This window comes from Aegilops tauschii, chromosome 3 (assembly GCF_002575655.3).
Source record: "Aegilops tauschii subsp. strangulata cultivar AL8/78 chromosome 3, Aet v6.0, whole genome shotgun sequence".
NCBI classification, from domain to species: domain Eukaryota; kingdom Viridiplantae; phylum Streptophyta; class Magnoliopsida; order Poales; family Poaceae; genus Aegilops; species Aegilops tauschii.
This window is the reverse complement of record NC_053037.3, coordinates 548,795,917-548,815,435: the sequence shown is the minus strand read 5'-3', so window position 1 is coordinate 548,815,435 and position 19,519 is coordinate 548,795,917. Positions and strand designations below refer to the sequence as shown.

At 46.3% G+C, this 19,519-nt stretch overlaps 1 protein-coding gene and 2 long non-coding RNA genes across 3 annotated transcripts; all 3 read left to right on the top strand.

Moving 5' to 3' along the window:
- The first annotated feature begins 994 nt into the window (after positions 1–994).
- LOC109767790 (small ribosomal subunit protein uS5) lies at positions 995–5,458 on the top strand. Its single transcript, XM_073495580.1, has 7 exons — positions 995–1,016; positions 1,977–1,988; positions 2,102–2,190; positions 3,226–3,707; positions 4,120–4,240; positions 4,964–5,067; positions 5,177–5,458. The coding sequence occupies exons 1-6, from the start codon at positions 995–997 to the stop codon at positions 5,027–5,029; spliced, it is 792 nt and encodes a 263-aa protein (XP_073351681.1). The 3' UTR covers positions 5,030–5,067; positions 5,177–5,458.
- Positions 5,459–16,217: 10,759 nt separating this feature from the next.
- On the top strand, positions 16,218–17,202 carry LOC123497892 (uncharacterized). The gene is made up of 2 exons (XR_006672505.2): positions 16,218–16,906; positions 16,986–17,202. It is a non-coding gene; the product is annotated as an uncharacterized lncRNA (long non-coding RNA).
- Positions 17,203–17,721: 519 nt separating this feature from the next.
- LOC141021045 (uncharacterized) lies at positions 17,722–18,824 on the top strand. Its single transcript, XR_012181045.1, has 2 exons — positions 17,722–18,192; positions 18,655–18,824. It is a non-coding gene; the product is annotated as an uncharacterized lncRNA (long non-coding RNA).
- The last annotated feature ends 695 nt before the right edge of the window (positions 18,825–19,519 follow it).

Below are 19,519 nucleotides of genomic sequence, written 5' to 3'. Positions count from 1 at the left end.
AGAGAGCTATGCGACAATTGTTCTCACGGGAACGGGATTGAGCGGCAAACAACTTTGCTAGGGCAGACCAGATGGCATGAGATTGCTCTAAGGATGCTACTTGGATGAGAACTTCCTTGGAGAGGTTCCGCAGAAGATAGGCCACGATCTGCTGATCCTGGACAAGCCAGGGGTTGTAGGTGGGGTTGGGAACAATCTGGTCTTTCCCTTCAGAGTTTTTGGTGACGATGGTTTTGGGTGGTTCAGGAATTGATTGATCGATGTACCCATATAACCCTGCTCCCACATCCGGGAACGAGCTTGGGCTTTCCAGAGGATGTAGTTGCTGCGATTGACTGGCTCGGAAGTGGTGTAGTTGAGGCCAGGGGAGGAAACTTGCGAGGAGGACATGGCTGCGCAAGGGGAAGGTGATGGCTGCGAGGGGGAAGGGTGTAGCTAGATGCGATGGAAGAGGAGGCTCTGTATACCATGTCAAAGATGGGTAAAGCGTCTCAACCCTCCTAGGAGAGCCCGCATGGTCTTATATTGATAGTACGAGAGAAACCCTCTCGTAGGTGTTTACAGAATCGTGAATAACAGAAGAAAAGATAGGAAGTTAAAAGAGAGAGAAAACCACCAACTAACTCTATCTAATCTAGAGATATAACTTGGCCTACAAGAGAGAATATTAGAGGGAGAGAGAGGCGTGACAACATGTCACGTTACAATGTTAAATATATTTAACAGGAACGACACAAGAGCGCCGCCGTCATCCGATCGACTGGTCTAGGGTTTCCCCTGGAGGTAGCAGATAGAGGCCATGAGCTTTTGCACGACGATGCCTTCAAGAGAGAACGACACAGAAGACCGTCACCGACCTTGGCAACTAGCCGAGAGCAAAGTTTTCACCCGGATCTGCCTGGCGAACCGCCATGTAGCATCGTCTGCCTCGACCATATTAGATCTGACGGGTGGACAGACCACGCATGCCGCCGACTCGTCCACCAGGCCCTCCATGCTGTCGTCGCCGATCCAAGGTCAGATGGCCTGCCGCCGCAAATCTGGCCGCCGCCGCCGAACATAGACATCGCCGCTGCCCGAGACAGGCCCGGCCGCCGCACCCGCAGCCATCGCCACCCGAGTCCGGGCCGGCAGCCGCGCCTCCTCACACTAAGGGGCTCCGCACCACCCCCATGACGTCCAAGTGTAGTGGCAAACCAAATAGTTGTCCATGATCTACACACATTTGTCAGTCTATTTTAAGTTAAGTACTCCCTTCGTAACTTAGTGATCTAAATACTTTTATATTTTTTTACGAAGGAAATAGTTTATTCTAGAACTTGCTTTTGGCTTGTTGGTGCCCGGATTTAAAATGCACCTCTACATCTGGGCTAATGGAATACATTTGATTAGCTAGCTAGCATTGAGGGATACGTCAGGAGAGAGATTGGATTAAGTACGTGTCTTAATGTCCAAGTGATGGAGATGTAAAGCATACTTTGAGCGGGTAATCTCCTGGAAATGTGCCACGCGTCTATACTAGATTACTTGCGCTGGCCTTCCACTATAATACAAGTGAGGATGTTCTCCAATTATACCTAACTCGCAATAAACTGAGGCGAGCTAGTCTTTACTTAGCACTGCAAAAGAATTATTATGTTTACCTGCTTAGCTCAAGTTGTGCTTCGTGATGTGATGTCAAAAGATAAATAGTGCGTGATACACAATGTGAAAGTAACGGGAGGCGGCATCAAAGGGGAGATGTAATGATGTTAACCTTCCTTCCATGTCTGTGTTTAAGTGGCCCACAGACACATCACATCATTTTCAGCACATTTGATATTTCTATATTTTTTGTCTGTCCCGGCAGTTTGTCGAGAGAGCACTGGGGGATGAAAATGATTGTCCACAAGTAGGCCAACAGGTAGTAGCAGTCCACAAGTTAAGCTCAAGATAATTGTCCTAGACCATAATTAATCTATATGTGGATTGTGAAGGTAAAAGTGCAGGTGCAACACAGTAGAACATGGCAACCCTGTCAAAGACCCTCAATCTCAGGTAGACAGATCGTGCTTTCCACTCTCTTCCCATGAACTTTACTCATACTGGATCATGCATGCAGTTGCAGTGCGAGTGGTGATAATAATAAAAACGAGAAAGTGGCCGGGGACGGACGTGGAGATGCAGATGGGAGATGGTGAGCGGGAAAAGGTTTGGCTATCGCTAGGTGCTAGTAGAGCTTGGGGGGTAGGGCCCTCCACTCAGATCATTGCTGCTAGCTTCCTTGGCCCTTTTTATCATGTGTGATGAAGAGAGACAAGCCACCTAAAGATGAGGGGAGGCTGTTTGGACCATTTAGGCCAGGAAGCATTCCGCTAACAAAAACGTCCCCCTCGTCTCATCCCAATGCTCTTCCTCACAGCCAAAAGGCACACCCACAGAGGTAGAAGAATAGTTGTTTGAGAATTGTTTTTAAGAATCTTTATATCTATACTAGGAGAAGACCATGGACTCCCCGGGTGTAGTCCCTGAACTTTGTAAGAAGGAACTAGCCCCTGGCTGATTGAATAAAACCTTCTCTCATCCGCAAAACTTTTTTTTTAAAAAAAAAGACCATGGACTCCAACTCAAAGCAATGGTGGAAAGGACAAAGCAAGATTAACCTACTCCCCTCCCTGGTTTCCCGCTTCGATTGGACTAAATTTTGGTTGTAGGCCCTCCACTCTCTCAGTTCTATCTCCAACATACATCCAGATATATATTAGTTGGGAGAACATGGACGTTCTCAGAGTTTAGCGAATATTGGCCGTCGGATCGATTGTTTGATCGGATCTCGGCCGTCGGATCGAGTCCTTGGAAGACCTCGGCCGTCGGATCGAAGAGGTGTCACTGTTGCAATGAATAGTTACCTCTCGCTGTAAAAATCTCATGCCACCGCGTGTAATTCTCGTGCCCCGCCAAGGGCATTTTCGTAATTTCACATTGTTGGGAAAGTGCCCAACTAGGGTTGAGACCGTGAGAGGTTGAGAGCGTGTTGGTCGTTCCCCTCCCCCTCGAGCCCGCCTCCGCTCTTCCCCTCCTCTCCTCCCCGCGCTCTTCCCCTCTTCTCCTCTCCTCCCCACCGCCTCCCGCCTCTCGAAGAAGCAGCAACCCCCGCCCGCGCCCAGAAGCCCAATCCCGCCACCAAGCGGCAGTTCCAGGCGTTGCGGGGCGGCAGGGGGCTCAGCCTCAACCCGCTAACCCTAGCTGCACCCCACACCGCCGTCGGCTCCTTCTCCCAGCCTGCCGGTCCCCGCCGTCTGCGTCCACGGCGTCGTCGTCGTCGTCCTCGCGTGCACACGGCAAGAGGAGCACGGGAGACGTTGCTGCGCCGCCGCCTCCGCCTCTGCTCGCCCTCCCGTTGTCGTGCCGTTTCCTCCTCCACGCCCCCTCGGTCCTCAGCAGGAGGAGTGCGGCTCCCCGCTGCAGCTGCTCCTGCTCAAGGACGAGGTGATGAAGATCACCCCCGTGCAGAAGCAGACGCGCGCCGGCCAGTGCACCCGCTTCAAGGCCTTCGTCGTCGGCGGCGACAGCAACGGCCACGTCGGCCTCGGCGTCAAGTGCGCCAAGGAGGCGGCCACGGCCATCCGCGGCGCTATCATCCTCGCCAAGCTCTCCATCGTGCCCGTCAGGAGGGGCTACTGGGGGAACAAGAACGGCCAGCCCCACACCGTCCCATCGCTAGTACGGTGCGTGCCTCCCCTTCTTCCCCCTTATCCTCTCCCCTCCGCTCGGGGAGGAGAGGAACCCAACCGAATCGAATTCAGGGGAGGAGAGGCAATCTATAGATAGATAGATGGATTGGTGGAAGAACCCCCAAATCGAATCCATCCTCTTTGCTTTGGTTATAATTAGCTGGTGGCTGCCTTTCTGTTGATTAGAATTAGGTGCCGTGGGGATGTTCCTGTGTTTGGCTCCGTTCCGCTGTTCCCGTGGTTGGCTCCATTCCTCTGTTTCCTTCGCTTCCCGCCATGGATTTCTTGTTCTTTCTGCGCAGGATTGGGTTCTGACCGGGTTTCTTTCCTCCCTCCTTCTGGTTCTTCTTCTTGCAGCGCGGAATCAGCAGCAAAGCGGTGGAATTTCAGGCGGAGGAAGGATTTGACCGGCAGCTCAGGTGCCCGCCCCCTGGGGGTCTGAAATCGTGGCCGCCCGCGTCCCCCAGAAGGTGCTGCCGTCCGCCGGCATCGATGATGTCTTCACTTCCTCTCGTGGATCCACCAAGGTATAAACTAACCCTCCCTATATCCATATTATGTGATGCTCTCGTCATTGGAACTTTACTGTCAGTACAAAATTGCTTGTATTATGTGTGCATAGTGTAGAATGTTCAGTTTAATTATGCTGAATCTTCTGATCTGCTTCCAAAGTGATTGCCTTGTGCAGCGTGAACTATTATAATTGCACTTGATGCAGTCTCATATATGGCAACTGATTAGTCTTGAAGTGATAATGTGTCTCTATCTACTTTATACTTCTACAATGCAATACGAGAGATATGACAGTATGGAGTTCATTTAGAGTCTTGGCAGATCATATTCTAGATTATTGATCACTACATGGAATCCTACATGGAATCCTATATGCAGTCATCAGTCTTGCGCACACGACACTGAGGTCTGAGCTTGGCATGATTACTCTCCACAAGACTTACAAACAACCATAAATGTGTGCCCTCTCTATGTTAGGATGTAAAATTTGTGCATAATGGTATTTTTAGGAGTATGCATTCTGTCACAAAAAAGTGTAGTTCTGGACCTGCTAGATTTAAATCAGAAGATGTTGTGCTGACTGAGAAATAAGCAGAAAATGCACATATTGTACTTCTCTTGACTATTGTTTCTTCCTCCATTTTACCTTTCTGGGTATGTCCATTTTTCATTAGATAGTTTTCTGCAGCGCATATGCGATAAATTCACAAATTTATAATTTTGACGTGCTGCTGAAGGTAGAGGGACAAAAATTCAAGATTCAAATGAGCGACTCAAATTCAGGATTTGAGTTACCAACGTAGTGTCTACGACTAGCTGATGGTTCAAGAGTTCGAAGAGGGTTTGTATTTTCCAGCCAAAGTTTTTTTAATTATTAGAAGAGGGTTTGTTTTGGGGTGGAGCTGTATTTGTAATGGTTCATTGTTTTAAAGGGCTACATTGCTTTGTAGGTATTGCGCTGAGCTGGAAGAGAATGCTGACCAGCGTCGCCTCTTGCCGTCAAGGTCACTGTTGAGCCGCCTTCTTTCCTTCAGAGGCTTATTGTATTGCTACAGATTTCTGCTACTATCCACTCGCCCATTGCATAGAAAGATCCATTTCCCTCCAAACTCTATCATGCTTGGTTTTTGTAGCGTGTACTTTCCTTGCATAGTTCCGAGTTTTAGATCTATTGGGCCACTGTTGAACTGTACATATTTTAGATCTTGGTTCTACTTTTCATTTCAGAAAAATGTTATCTTTTCAATTATATTTATTGTTTTAAGATATGTTATCAGGGTTGTTGGTTCCACTACAATATAAATCCCATTAGGCAATTCAGATCACAGCAAATGTGATGTTTCATTCTTAGGAACAATCACTAGTAGAAAATATGCCTTTAGTCCCGGTTCGCAAAGGCCATTAATCCCGGCTGTGCAACCGGGACTAAATATGCGCGAGCAAAGGCTCCCCTCCTTAGTCGCGCCTCTTACGAACCGCGACTAAAGGCCCGTCCACGTGGGCGCCAGGAGTCCGTCGGGGCGGAGGACCTTTAGTCCCGGTTCTCGTGGCTAACCGGGACTAAAGGCCTCCTCCGCAGGTTTAGGGTTTTAGCCCCCCTAAACCTGGTTTCTTTTTAATTTGTAGTGTTTTATTTCTTTTATATTTTATTTTGTGTTTTATTTTAATTTTGATGAAGTTTCAGTACACATATTCTACGCTACTATATACATGCATATGAAATTTCAAACAAGAAGAATTCAAAAGGAATATATAATATATATATATATATTCAATCTCGGGTGACCATATACAACTTCGAACAAGTTTCCATACACAATTAGGATGGATGACCATATACAACTTCGAACAAGTTTCAATCTCGGGTATGCATATAAATTTCTTCGTCCTCGGTATAGTGTTCTCCTTTAGGATTGATGACTTCCCTCATGAAAAATCCTGCTAATTCATCTTGAATTGGTCGGAAGCGAGCTTCTGGACTAAGCCTCCTCCGCAAGTTATCCGTCGCCTTCCGCACGCTATCCGATGCCTTCCGCTCAGAGGTGTGTCTCCGGATGTTCTCACAAACATAGTATCCACATAGATTGGTCCCCGGTGGCTGCTTATCCACATTAACTAACCTTCTAAAATCTAGCTCATGTTTGAATTCACCGACAATTTCTTCTGAGAACCGTCTCCAAACCCTGCAGGGCAAAGAAAATTAAATGAACAAGGGAGTTATTAGTTACTTGATATTAGGAAATGAACGAAAGAGACCGATCGATATAGAGCTCAAATGATTGAAAATAATTACTTTTGTAGCATTTTTCTCATGTCGGCCCAACGCTTTGAATCCGAATCCATAGAGTCCATGATTAGAACTCTGGAGGTGTGAAGTTCAATATTTAGCAGAATCCAGTGGAACCTGCGGACACGTTACATGCACAGTCATGCATAACTCATCGATTAGACATATCATGCATGGAGTAAACAAAAGAGAATGGGCACAAGAGAGAAACACTCACCCAAAATGGTAAGGAAATAGAATATGACTTTTGAGTTGATGCTTTCTAAGAAACTTGTACAAGTCTTTCTCCACGTCTTCGGGGTGATTTTGTAACACATGTCCATTAACGATATGTGGGTCAATGAACCCAACATCATGGATGTTTCTTATTTTGCATTCCCAAATCTTCAATCTGCATAATAGCGTACACAACAATATAGTTAGGACAATATATATATATATATATATAGTGCAGGCAATGAAGAACGAGATGAGGTAGAAATAAATCACTTACAGAACGTAGCAACTCAGGATAGATTTGTCGAGCTCGCGCAGATTGAACAGCTGGAACAATTCACTCATATGAACTTGTACAGAGTACCGTTTGGTGTGATGCTCCTCTGTAACATCCGCATAAACATATTCTTTGTCGGCCCATGTTATGAAATGCTTGTACCAACGTAGCAGATTTCGCATTTGTGGTGGTAGACTCTTTTCCCGCGCAGGCTCTACGAGAGGCCCATTCCGCACATATTGTAATGCTATCTCACATACTGGCGCATCCTCAAGGCCTAAGAAGGCACGAAGAGTCAAACCCATCTCGGACACTTGTTTCATGGAACTCGCTACAGTCAATCCAAGTGATGCCGCAGCTGCTATGATCTCGGGGTCCTCTTCCGGACCGGCTTTCACTATGAGCGGGGGGATCGATTGTTTAGTCTGCATCCCGAGCTGGTCAACTTGTTTCCTGCTTTTTTTACATTCTTCTTTCTCCTCCTTCAATATTTTTGCTTGCCTACGAAGTTCATGTCCATAGTCGTCAGGCATATTCAGCTCGGCTTGGGACGGTGTCGTCAAAAAATCCTTAGCCCACTTCTTTTGCTTCTCAGTGAATACTTGCTTGGGCTCAGGCTCTTTTATCGCCTTCGTATCCGCCTTCCATTTCTCATAATGAGCAGACGCGGCCAATTTGGTTTCATCTTCACTAAGTTCCCAAGGCCTTGGGAGGAGAGGCTTCAGTGATGGCTCCGGTACCCTTGTGGTCTTAGGTACATAAGGGTCCGGGTTAATAGTCCAGGAGCGGGTTTCCTTGTTGTCCGCCTGCTTCTGCTTCTTTGCCGGAGGTGGATTGGGGGGCGTCGTACCCGCCGGAGGAGGATTGGGGGGCGTCGTACCCGCCGGAGGAGGATTGGGGGGCGGCGGCTGCTTACCCGCCGGAGGTTGTGGACCGGGGGACGGTGTCGAATGGCGTGAAGGAGGTGTAGGTGAACCACCACGACCACCACCACCGCCACCACCACCACCATCGGAGGGGGGTGGACTTGTTAGCCTTGGCGCCTTGCCTGGAAACACTATGTACTTCTTTTTCCATAGAATGATCTGGCGCTTGACATCTCCAAGTCTTCTCTCCCCTTTGGGTGTAGCTTTGTCAATCTCCAGGTCCTCAAACTCTTGGACTATGTCTTCCACCGTGACACGAGCATAGCCATATGCAATGGGGTTGTTGTGGTGGAGTGCTCCAGGTGTACAGGGTAAAGCACTGCCGGTAGCTACCTTCGTGGAAACGTTCCCCACGGGATAATGCAGATCACATTCTTTCATCTCCTTTACATCATCCACGGGGTAGTGAGGCTCCGGTGCACGAATCTCGATCATCGGTGCATTAGCACCAGGCGGGGCATCCGTGGAAGCCACGCTGCTTCTCCGCTGCTGGCTTCCGCGATCCGCTTCATGATCTTCATGCGGCCCTGCAGCCGATTTTTCTTTTACTAGTTCATGCACGGTCTGCTTCAACTCATGGAGTTCCGATGCAAACTTCGCCAAAAGATCTGCATCCCGGTCCGTCTTTCTCTTACGGCTTCTGTAACAGTACGGGTCATTGTCCTGGGAAAACCCTACTTTCCACGGAATTCTGCCTTTGCCTCGTACACGTCCTCCGTGTTCATCATTCCCGAGGGCTGTTGTCAGTGCGTCTTTCTCTCTGTTGAACTTGATCAAGCCCTCTTGAGCTTGGGTCATTGCGTCAATAAGGGCTTGGGTGGGAGCAAACTTTTTCTTCCGGTGAACACACACCCCTGTCTCCGGGTCTAGCGATCCCCCATGCCCGTACCACCAGCTTTTGGCCCTTGGGTCCCATCCCTCTGTACCTAGAGGGATTCCTCGCACCCTCAGGTCCTCCTCCATCTTCTGCCACTTAGGCTCTGAAAGGCGGTATCCTCCTGGCCCCATAATATGATGGAACTTTTTCTTACACGCATTATCCTTATTTTTTTTCGATATTTCCTTGAAATGCTCCGATTTCTTTTGCCTCACAAATTCTGGCCAATCATATTTCAGTTTCTCATGTTGTCCATTGAAATCCGGAGTCTTGCCCTTGTTGACATAGTCACGGGTTAAAATTTTCTTGAAGTTCCGGAATGCTTCGGCCATCTTCTGAAGAGAGAACTCTTTAACTAGCCTCCTCCACTCACGTCCACCCGGAACCTCGTTACCGAATTCATCGACTTTGTTGTATTCCGGAGGTAGAATGAAATGTTCCATAAGCTTTCTCCAGCAATCCTTTTTCGTTCTCTTGTCGACAAAACTGAAATCAAGACGTGCCTTCTTTGGCTCCTTCCATTCCTGGACGGTGATCGGGACGTTGTCTCTAACAACGACTCCGCATTGGTTGATAAACTTTGAGGTGTGCTGTAGGGGCTTGCCGGTTTCACTGACAAAATCAATGGCATATGTTTCTCCTGTTTTCATCGCCTTGGATTTGCCACGCTTTGTCGTACTCGATCCGGTCGAGGGCTAAAAAAAGAAAGAGAGCCGCGCGCGTTAATACACATGTATTCACATTTCAGTAAGTTTGTATCACGAGAGGCTCAATGTATATATATACCTCGCCGGAGGTGGTTGCTACTTGCAATTCGAGATCGTCGTTTGTTGACGGTTGACCTCCGTCGACAATGTCCGTTCCTTCACCTTCTTGATCATCGACAATGTCTGTTCCACCGTCAAGGTTCAGAAAAGAAGAGACTACATCCTCTTCTTGCTCATATTCTGAGCCCGGCACATAAGGAATCTCGTTGTTTATGATGCCCATTAAATAACGTTCAGCCTCCGGATCCCTAAGCGGCTCGGCTCTATCGTCCGCCATATGTCACTCCTGCATGTAGTAAAAATTAATTAAGTATAAAGGAATTAAAAAATAGGATTAAGGGGACATAGAGGAGGAGCAGTGACGGTTTTTGCTTTCATCGTCCGCCATTTTTGCTTTCATTTCAGCCATTTTTGGAAAACAACAAAAACAGAAAAAATTTCCTTTTCTTTTGAGGTATTAAACATAATAAAACAGAATTTTTTTCCTTTTCTTTCATTTCATTTCAGCCATTAAATAACATTTTGAGGTATTAAACATAATTTTTGGATAATTATTTAATTAGTTATGCCATTTTCTTTTTCCTTTTCTTTTAGACCAGAACAGAAAATTGATGTTTTTCCTTTTCTTTTAATTAGTTATGCCATTTTCTTTTTTCCTTTTCTTTTAATTAGGGGCGGTGGCGGCGGCAACTCGCAGGGCAGTTGCGGCGGCGGTGGCAGCGCAGGGAAGGGGCGGCAGCACGCGGCGGCGCAGGGGGAAGGGGAGCGGAGCTCACTGGGGGGCGGCGGCGGTAGCGCGCAGGGGCAGGGGCAGCGGTGGCGGCGGCGCGCAGGGCAGGGCAGGGGCGGCGGCGGCAGTGCAGGGCAAGGGCGGCGGCGTAGGGCAGGGGAAGTGGGGGCAGAGCTCACTGGGGGCGGCGGAGCTCACTGGGGGAGCGTGCAGGCTCGGGGAAGGGCGGCGCAGCAGTAGCCTGGCGGCGTCGGCGTCGATCGGCGTCGGGGCAGGGCGTCGGCGTCGAGAGAAGAATGGGAGGTGGGGGAAAATTTACTAAGTGTTGTATATATAGACAGAGCATTGGTCCCGGTTCGTGGCACCAACCGGGACCAATGCCCCCCTTTAGTCCCGGTTGGGGACACCAACCGCGACTAAAGGTACCCTTTAGTCGCGGTTGGTGTCCCCAACCGGGACTAAAGGTTCTTTCGCGCCGCTTTCGTTCCCGCGCGGAAAGAGCCTTTAGTCGCGGTTCGTGTCACGAACCGCGACTAAAGGTCCTTTTTCATATACTTTTCATTTTAAAATATTAAAAATAGAAATAATATATCAAAAAATTCAAAAAAATAAAACTAATTCATTTTAAAATCTTAAAAATACAAATAATATATCAAAAAATTCAGAAAAATAAAAGTAATTCATTTTAAAATCTTAAAAATAGAAATAATATATCAAAAAATTCAAAAAATAAAACTAATTCATTTTAAAATCTTAAAATACAAATAATATATCAAAAAATTCAGAAAAATAAAACTAATTCATTTTAAAATCTTAAAAATAGAAATAATATATCAAAAAAATAAAACTAATTCATTTTAAAATCTTAAAAATACAAATAATATATCAAAAAATGCAAAAAAATAAAACTAATTCATTTGAAAATCTTAAAAATACAAATAATATATCAAAAAATTCAAAAAATAAAGCTAATTCATTTTAAAATCTTAAAAATACAAATAATATATCAAAAAATCCAGAAAAATAAAACTAATTCATTTTAAAAATTCAGACCGATTGTTTTGTTCTACATCCTCGATCCCTTGAAGGTTTGACAAAAGGTTTGATACATCATTCAGTTCATCGACCAAATACAAATCATCCGGATTTACCGTCATACGTCTTGCCGTGCATTTGGTATGCATATATGCACTCAGTAGCCACGGCAGGGCTGTATGATGGCGATACTGATTGTTTTGTTCTACATCCTCGATCCCTTGAAGGTTTGACAAAAGGTTTGATACATCATTCAGTTCATCGACCAAATACAAATCATCCGGATTCGCCATCGTACGTTTTAATTCACATGATCCATTCAACAAAGTTTGGTACAATAAATTATTACACATCAATTCTTCCCTTGTGTCCCTGCTTGCTTACGATTGTGCCGTATCCATGGAGCATCCTCATCATTTAACTTAATGCTTGGGTCAGTGTTCACTTTGAAGGGCGGAATTTCACCAAACATATTATAATCTTCTGACATGTCTGCCTTGTCCTCCACTCCCACGATGTTTCTTTTCCCTGAAAGAACAATGTGGCGCTTTGGATCATCGCATGATGTACTGATCGTTTTCTTATCTTTCCGTTTCCTCGGTTTGCTACTCATGTCCTTCAAATAAAAAACCTGAGCGACATCTTTGGCAAGGACGAATGGTTCGTCAAGGTAACCAAGATTGTTGAAATCCACCATTGTCATTCCGTATTGCTCGTCCACCTTTACCCCACCTCCTGTTAGCTTGAACCATTTGCACCGGAACAAAGGGACCTTAAAGGAGGGTCCATAGTCAAGTTCCCATATCTCCTCTATGTAACCATAATATGTGACCTTTTGCCCATTTTCGGTTGCTGCATCAAAGCGGACACCACTGTTTTGGTTGGTGCTCTTTTTATCTTGGGCGATGGTGTAAAATGTATTCCCATTTATCTCGTACCCTTGGAAAGTCGTTATAGTCGAAGATGGTGTCTTGGCCAACATGTACAGCTGATCTCCAACATCATTGTCATTCATTAAATGTTTTCGCAACCAACTGCCGAAAGTCTCCATGTGGGTCTTTCTAATCCAGGATTCAGGCTTCCCCGGGTTGTCTGAGCGTAAAATATTCTTGTGTTGCTCGAAGTACGGAGCCACCAAGCTGGAATTTTGCAGAACTGTGTGGTGTGCTTCAGTCATAGAATGACCGTCCATACATATCGTTGATTTCCTTCCGATCGTGCCTTTTCCACTTAGTCTCCCCTCGTGCCGCGATTGAGGAATACCAATCGGCTTAAGGTCAGGAACATAGTCAATACAGAACTCAATTACCTCCTCATTTCCATAGCCCTTGACGATGCTTCCTTCTGGCCTAGCACGGTTACGAACATATTTCTTTAATACTCCCATGAACCTCTCAAAGGGGAACATATTGTGTAGAAATACAGGACCAAGAATGGAAATCTCTTCGACTAGGTGGAGCAGGAGGTGCGTCATAATATCGAAGAAGGATGGTGGGAACACCAACTCGAAACTGACAAGGCATTGGACCACATCGTTCTGTAACCGTGGTAGATCTTCTGGATTGATTACCTTCTGAGAGATTGCATTGAGGAATGCACATAGCTTCACAATGGCTACTCGAATATTTTCCGGTAGGAGCCCCCTCAAAGCAATCGGAAGCAATTGCGTCATAATCACGTGGCAGTCGTGAGACTTCAGGTTTAGGAACTTTTTGTCCGCCATGTTTATTATTCCCTTTATATTCGACGAGAAGCCAGACGGGACCTTCATACTGCTCAGGCATTCAAAAAAAATGACCTTCTCTTCTTTGGTAAGAGCGTAGCTGGCACGACCTTGAAACCATTCCGGATACCGGCCATCTGGGTCTTTCAAAAGTTGCTGGTCCTGCCGTGCTTCCTTTGTATCATTTGTCTTCCCATACACGCCCAAGAAGCTTAGCAGGTTCACGCAAATATTCTTCGTAACATGCATCACGTCGATTGTAGAGCGGACATCTAGGACTTTCCAATATTCTCGCTCCCAAAATATAGATCTCTTCTTCCACATGGGTGCGTGCCCGTCAACTCCCCGCGGAACTGATTTTCCGCCATGACCCTTTCCAAAGATGACTTTCAAATCCTTGACCATATCAAATATCTTAGCACCAGCACGTTCCGCAGGCTTCGGCCGATGATCTGCCTTGCCGTTGAAATGCTTGCCTTTCTTTCTTACGTTATGATTTCGGGGAAGAAATCGACGATGACCCAGGTACACGTTCTTCTTACAATTACCCAAACGTACACTTTCAGTCTCATGTAAGCAGTGCGTGCATGCATTGTATCCCTTATTTGTCTGTCCCGAAAGGTTACTGAGAGCAGGCCAATCGTTGATGGTTACAAAAAGCAACGCTCGTAGGTCAAATTCCTCTTCTTTGTGCTCATCCCAGACATGTACACCAGGTCTGCCCCACAACTGTAAAAGTTCATCAACTAATGGCCTTAGGTACACATCGATGTCGTTCCCGGGTTGCTTTGGACCTTGGATGAGCACTGGCATCATAATGAACTTCCGCTTCATGCACAACCAAGGAGGAAGGTTGTAGATGCATAGAGTCACGGGCCAGGTGCTATGGCTGGAGCTCTGCTCGCCAAAAGGATTCATGCCATCAATACTTAGACCAAATCTTATGTTCCTTGCGTCAGCTACAAAATCTTTGAACACTCTGTCGATCTTTCTCCATTGCGTTCCATCAGCGGGGTGTCTCAACTCCCCGTCGGACTTACGGTCCTCTTTGTGCCATCGCAACGACTTGGCATGCTTTTTGTTCCTGAACAGACGTATCAACCGTGGTATTATAGGAGCATACCACATCACCTTGGCGGGAACCCTCTTCCTGGGTTTCTCGCCCTCAACATCGTCACCAGGGTCATCGCCTCTGATCTTATAACGCAATGCAGTGCAAATTCTCGTATTCACCGCGGTAGAGGATGCAGTCGTTAATGCATGCATGTATCTTCAGAACCTCTAAACCTAGAGGGCAGACAACCTTCTTTGCTTCGTACGTACTGGTGGGCAACTCGTTATTCTTCGGAAACATATTCTTCAACATTTTCAGCAAATTTTCAAATGATGAGTCAGCTACACCTTCCCGTGCCTTCCATTTTAGCAAATCCAGTGTGCAGCCCAGCTTTTTCAGACTATTATCGCATCCTGGGTACAACGACTTTTTGTGATCCTCTAACATGCGATCCAAATTCTCCCTCTCCTTGTCAGTTTCGCAGCGTCTCCGTGCATCAGCAATGGTCCGACCAAGATCATCAGCGGGCTCATCATGTGCCTCTTCTTCACCTTCACCTAACCCTTCCCCACCTTCAGCATCATCCTCCATGAAAGTATCACCGAAATGATCATGATAGTTGTCATCGATATCATCCCCTTCTTCATCTTCTTCCATTCTAACCCCTCTTTCTCCATGCTTGGTCCAACAATTATAGCTTCGCATGAAACCGCGCCGAAGCAGGTGCATGTGAACGTCTCTTGAGGAGGAGTAACCCTTCTGATTCTTACAGACAGCACATGGACAGATAATAAAACCTCGCTGCTTGTTCGCATTTGCCACTACGAGGAAATCTTTCAAACCCGTAGTGAACTCGCCGGAGAGTCGGGGACCGTACATCCATTGCCGATTCATCTGCATTATTATTATATAAAGTATATAATTAACCATCATGCATTTGTTAAACTAACTAGCTAGAAATAATACAAATTAAACAATGAACTACACACATGCATATTTTATCAATGACACATGAAAGGTTCAAGTTGCTAACCGCGATCACGGAGGAAAAATAAATGAGATAGCTCAAGTGTGGCTCGGACACTTCATATCATGTTTGTTTCATGCTCTCGGGCATTTCATCGAACACCTTGTGTGCATAGGAGGAACCAAAAGCAAACCCACCACCCCCTTCTGAATTGTGGCTAAGTGAAGTGAGCTGAGTCCTATATATAGGGATGGGCCTTTAGTCCCGGTTGGCCAGGCCAACCGGGACTAAAGCCCCTCCCGTCCGCCAGCTGTCGACCGAGCGCGCTGGGCCCAGATAGTTGGTCGCGGGTCTCCTCCCGAACCGCGACTAAAGACCCCTTTGGTCGCGGTTCGATTATTTTAGGGACTAATGGGGGCGTATGGAAGCCTCTTTTTCTACTAGTGAATTGCTCTCAGCTTCTTCCAAGACTAATTTGATTAAAAAGTGATTCTCGTGTTTCTCAAATGATCACCATATATTTTTTCCCTTGCAATGCCCATTGTTGTCGGTTTTCGTTCTTCCTAAATTTATTCTGAAGGAAAAAATTATCATGATGTCTAGGTACCTGTGGTGCTCACAGTGGTTGCCTAGATCCCAGTGGGGTACGATAGTCCCTGGCGAGGGCAAGGAATTGATGACGACGGTCCCACCGTTTCCACACCACCGCGAGGTATTCTGATCCTAACCTCGCGTCCCCAAGCCCAGATCTTATCCTCACTTGTTGTAGCTGAATTTCATGTGCTTTCTCTACTTCAAACGGAAGGATCCATGCTATACAAAAAATCGATCTAATTCATGTTCTTTAGAAGTATATGCAATCTTGGACTGGATGCCAAAACTGTGTTGTATGCGACTGCAGATCAATGTTCTGTTGTACCAATTCTCCTGATATGTCTGTCTTCTTTTCTCAAATTTCTTTTTATTGTAGTAACCATCTGGGACTTGGATACAAAGTATTTGGCATGGTCATTTGAATTTATTCAGACATGTTATCTTACCGTATGGTGATCTGGGATCAACTTATGCAGACACACAAAAACACGTGAGCTTAGATTCATATAACTTGTCATCACTAAGAGAGAGGGAGGGAGGGAGGGAGAGAGAGAGAGAGAGGTAGGGAGGTAGGTACATTTAGTGGTTCCAGTTCTAAACAAAACTCATGTCCCTGTTCTTGATAGTTTGGCACGGAGGGAGTACTATACTAATTACATGGATATCCATGAAATTTGGTGTGCATTTAGCACTTATGAGAGTAACCCATATTTTATTTTTGTTGGGATTGTTCTCTCTAGATCTGCGTTGATCCCACTATCTTGAATTTTTTGCTTCCACGCTTACTAGGACTCCAGTAATAACCACATTATGAAATGGGCAATAATCAGCTATCCTATTTACATCAGTGATGATGAAGGTATGGGTGTATATAGAGTACCACCATCGTTGTCTCTAATTCCTGTTAATGATGTTGTACTCGACACTGATTGTCTCAAATATTCAGGTAAGTGCCGCCATAAACGCCAATGTGCCAAAAAGACAAGGGGCCAAGCTCCGTGTAGCGAACCATGTCTTTGTGAGAGGACCTTAACAAGAGGTAGCATGCTGACCTTATGTCATCGTTCAATAGATTGTTCTCTACATGTTAAATGAACTCTTACACCATTGTTAAATAGATTGTTCTTCTCATGTTAAACTGAACTCTTACACTTGACACATAAGACCGGTATGGTGCCAACTTTGAACATGAGTATGGGGCAAACTATCGCTCACTATCCACAAGCGGTCAGTTCAAAGAACATAACCTTGTTATCCATATTTTTTTTGCTATGGCTTAATTGGCTAAACTAAATACTCACAGCAGGTTCGTGTGATGTGCCATATGAGAAGTCGAACGTCAAGCCAATCAAGTGAAGTTATCAAATAGTATGCTTTAGTTGAATTGTGTAGGTTCCTTATCTCGCGTGGGCGCTCTGGCTTGATTTTATTGTCTAATAACTCTACTCTTTGTATCTAACTTGATGTGAATTTATCGTCCTGGCTTAGTTTTGGAGCAAAAAACTGTTTCCCTTTTATCATGAGCCTCCAGATCATTTGTTGTACTAATTAAATATTCCCTGCTCACCTTGCTTTTGGTATAACTAACTTTGTTCCTGATTTACTTTTGGACAAAAAAGTATATTTCCCCTTATTCATGAACTTCCAGATCAATTTTTCTACTGACTAAATACATCCTGCTTGCCTTTCTTTTGGTATATCTAATTGCTTTGCCCTTTGGCATGACTTTGACAAAATGGTTTGTACTGGACTCAGGTTATCCTGCCCTCTTTATGGTACATCCTTAACGGTCTAATTCCCATTGGGAGCACTAAAACTTTGATTAAATGCCGGGACAACCGATGAGCCAGGTACCCAGCGCTAATATTATAATTGCCCTGTCAAGTACGATATTTGTTGCCTATTTTTGTATGATCAAATTTTATGGAAAACACCGCCGTACCAAGTAACGTAAAGTTTTACTCCCTCTGTTCCGTATTATACGTTGTTTTAGAGAATCCAGTACAATGCACTTTCCAAAAGTACCCCCGGTTGGAGAGGGCTCTCTTGTACACGTTCCCCTTTGGTCCCCAATCTCTCTTGCCTCGCCTTCCTCCTCTCCCCGTGAGTGCAGCGCCCGCTCCTCGGCGCTGTGGACCTCCTCTTCCTCCTTGCTGCCCTCGCCCTCTCCATCTGCGGCTGCCTCCATCACCACCCCTGTGGCGCTCAGCACCACGCGGAGACAGAGGAGCCCCTACTCGCGAAGCTGGCGCCTGGCTGGTCACGCGGGAGGGGATTCCGCCACAGGCTCGCGCTCGGGGCGCCCTTGGCCCTCGCCGCCGCGTCGCTCGTGATTGCGTTCTTGCTCCTCCCCGTGCGCGGGAATTGCGGGGGTGCGTGGGCCCCGGTCCAGCGCGCCTTCCTCGGAGCGCAGCTCGGAGCGCACCTCGCTGCCGCGGGGACCGTCATGGCGGAGAAGGCAGGGGCGGCACTGGCGCGCGCCCACCCGCCGCACCTCCGCGTCTTCTGGATCGGCATGTCTTCTGAATTTCTCTGCTGCAATCTCTTTTTTTTTAATTTAAACAGTAGAAAAAGCTCCTACTGCATGTATATTAAATAAAACTCAAACCAGCTACATGTACAATGGGGGGGGGGGGGGGGGGGCAAATGGTGGGTACATACAATGCTGCAATTTCTTTGCCTGTGTATTTCAGAACAGGGGTAAAACATGTCATTTTGCTGGTTTTTGGAGTTTGTCGGAAAAAGCTAGAACGACTCATAATACGGAACGGAGGGAGTAGATCACATGTAGCGAACAATGTCTATGTGAAACCACCTTGGCAAGTCGTAACACGCTAATATTCATTGCTTGCATTTAGAAATCTTTTTTATGCGTTGGACTAAAATCAATGCTAAACATATAGTAGCAAGACACACACAAAAAAGCTAAACATATAGGACCTCAGTTGGGTAATTTCATGAATGTGTCTATGCAGGTGAATTGGACATTTCCTTGTGCGAAATCAAGCGACTACTCGATGCTGCCCCAACTCCACAATGTCTTCACATGTGAATGTATCTTCCTTTCTATATTTTGTTATCCTGTTTGAATGTGTATGCTAAATCTGGATTCCTACTAACTTGAGCATTACCCGCTTGACCACAACGTTATGACCGGCACCCTCGCGCCAAGGCGCGTTCCCGATCTAGTGGGGTTGCATTCGTGGGACCTATTCAAACTCACGGTGAGGTAGCGGCAGCGGCAGCCCTGTCTTGTGTACCTACCTACCCCGAACAAATGCACCGCACCTTTGTAGGGCAGAAGGCGACTCAGAAGTGGCCTACCTACATTCTACATTTGTGCAAATCCAACTACTACTGATTATAGATTCAAACGAGATGCAGCGCACCTGGTCACACACCAAGGGGCCCCGGCTTCCGGTCGTCATCGCACTTCCATGCAGCACACACTCACTAGGGATTAATAGGCTAATTAGACGATGGCCCGCCATTAGCTGGTGACTCGTGCAGCAGAACAGCAGATAAGGCTAGAAAATCCCAGGAGCTCGAGCTCGATGACCAAATAAAGAACACGTTTCGCCATTCCCTTGTAGCACGCACTCACTAGCAATTAGTCATAGGCTAATTAGTGAATGGCTTGGCGTCATTACACTACTAGAAAAAACTTATACACAGAATTTTAGCAGTAGCGCGGTACAAAAAGAGGCGCTACTGCTAATTCTCAGTAGCGCGGGTTCAAAAAAGGCGCTAGTAGCGCGGCCTAGTGGAACCGCGCTGCTAGTAAAATCGACCGACAGTACCCATCAACCTCGGTTTAGCAGCAGCGCGCTGCCGCGACCC

What these genes read in the sequence shown, in the direction of transcription:
- LOC109767790 (XM_073495580.1), top strand. Translation starts at nt 995, where the DNA reads ATGCTGTCGTCGCCGATCCAAG. An exon ending in GAGATGGTGAGCGGGAAAAG is followed by an intron (nt 2,191 to 3,225) that starts GTTTGGCTATCG and finishes CGCTAACCCTAG; the next exon opens with CTGCACCCCACACCGCCGTC. An exon ending in CCTCTCGTGGATCCACCAAG is followed by an intron (nt 4,241 to 4,963) that starts GTATAAACTAAC and finishes GTGCTGCTGAAG; the next exon opens with GTAGAGGGACAAAAATTCAA.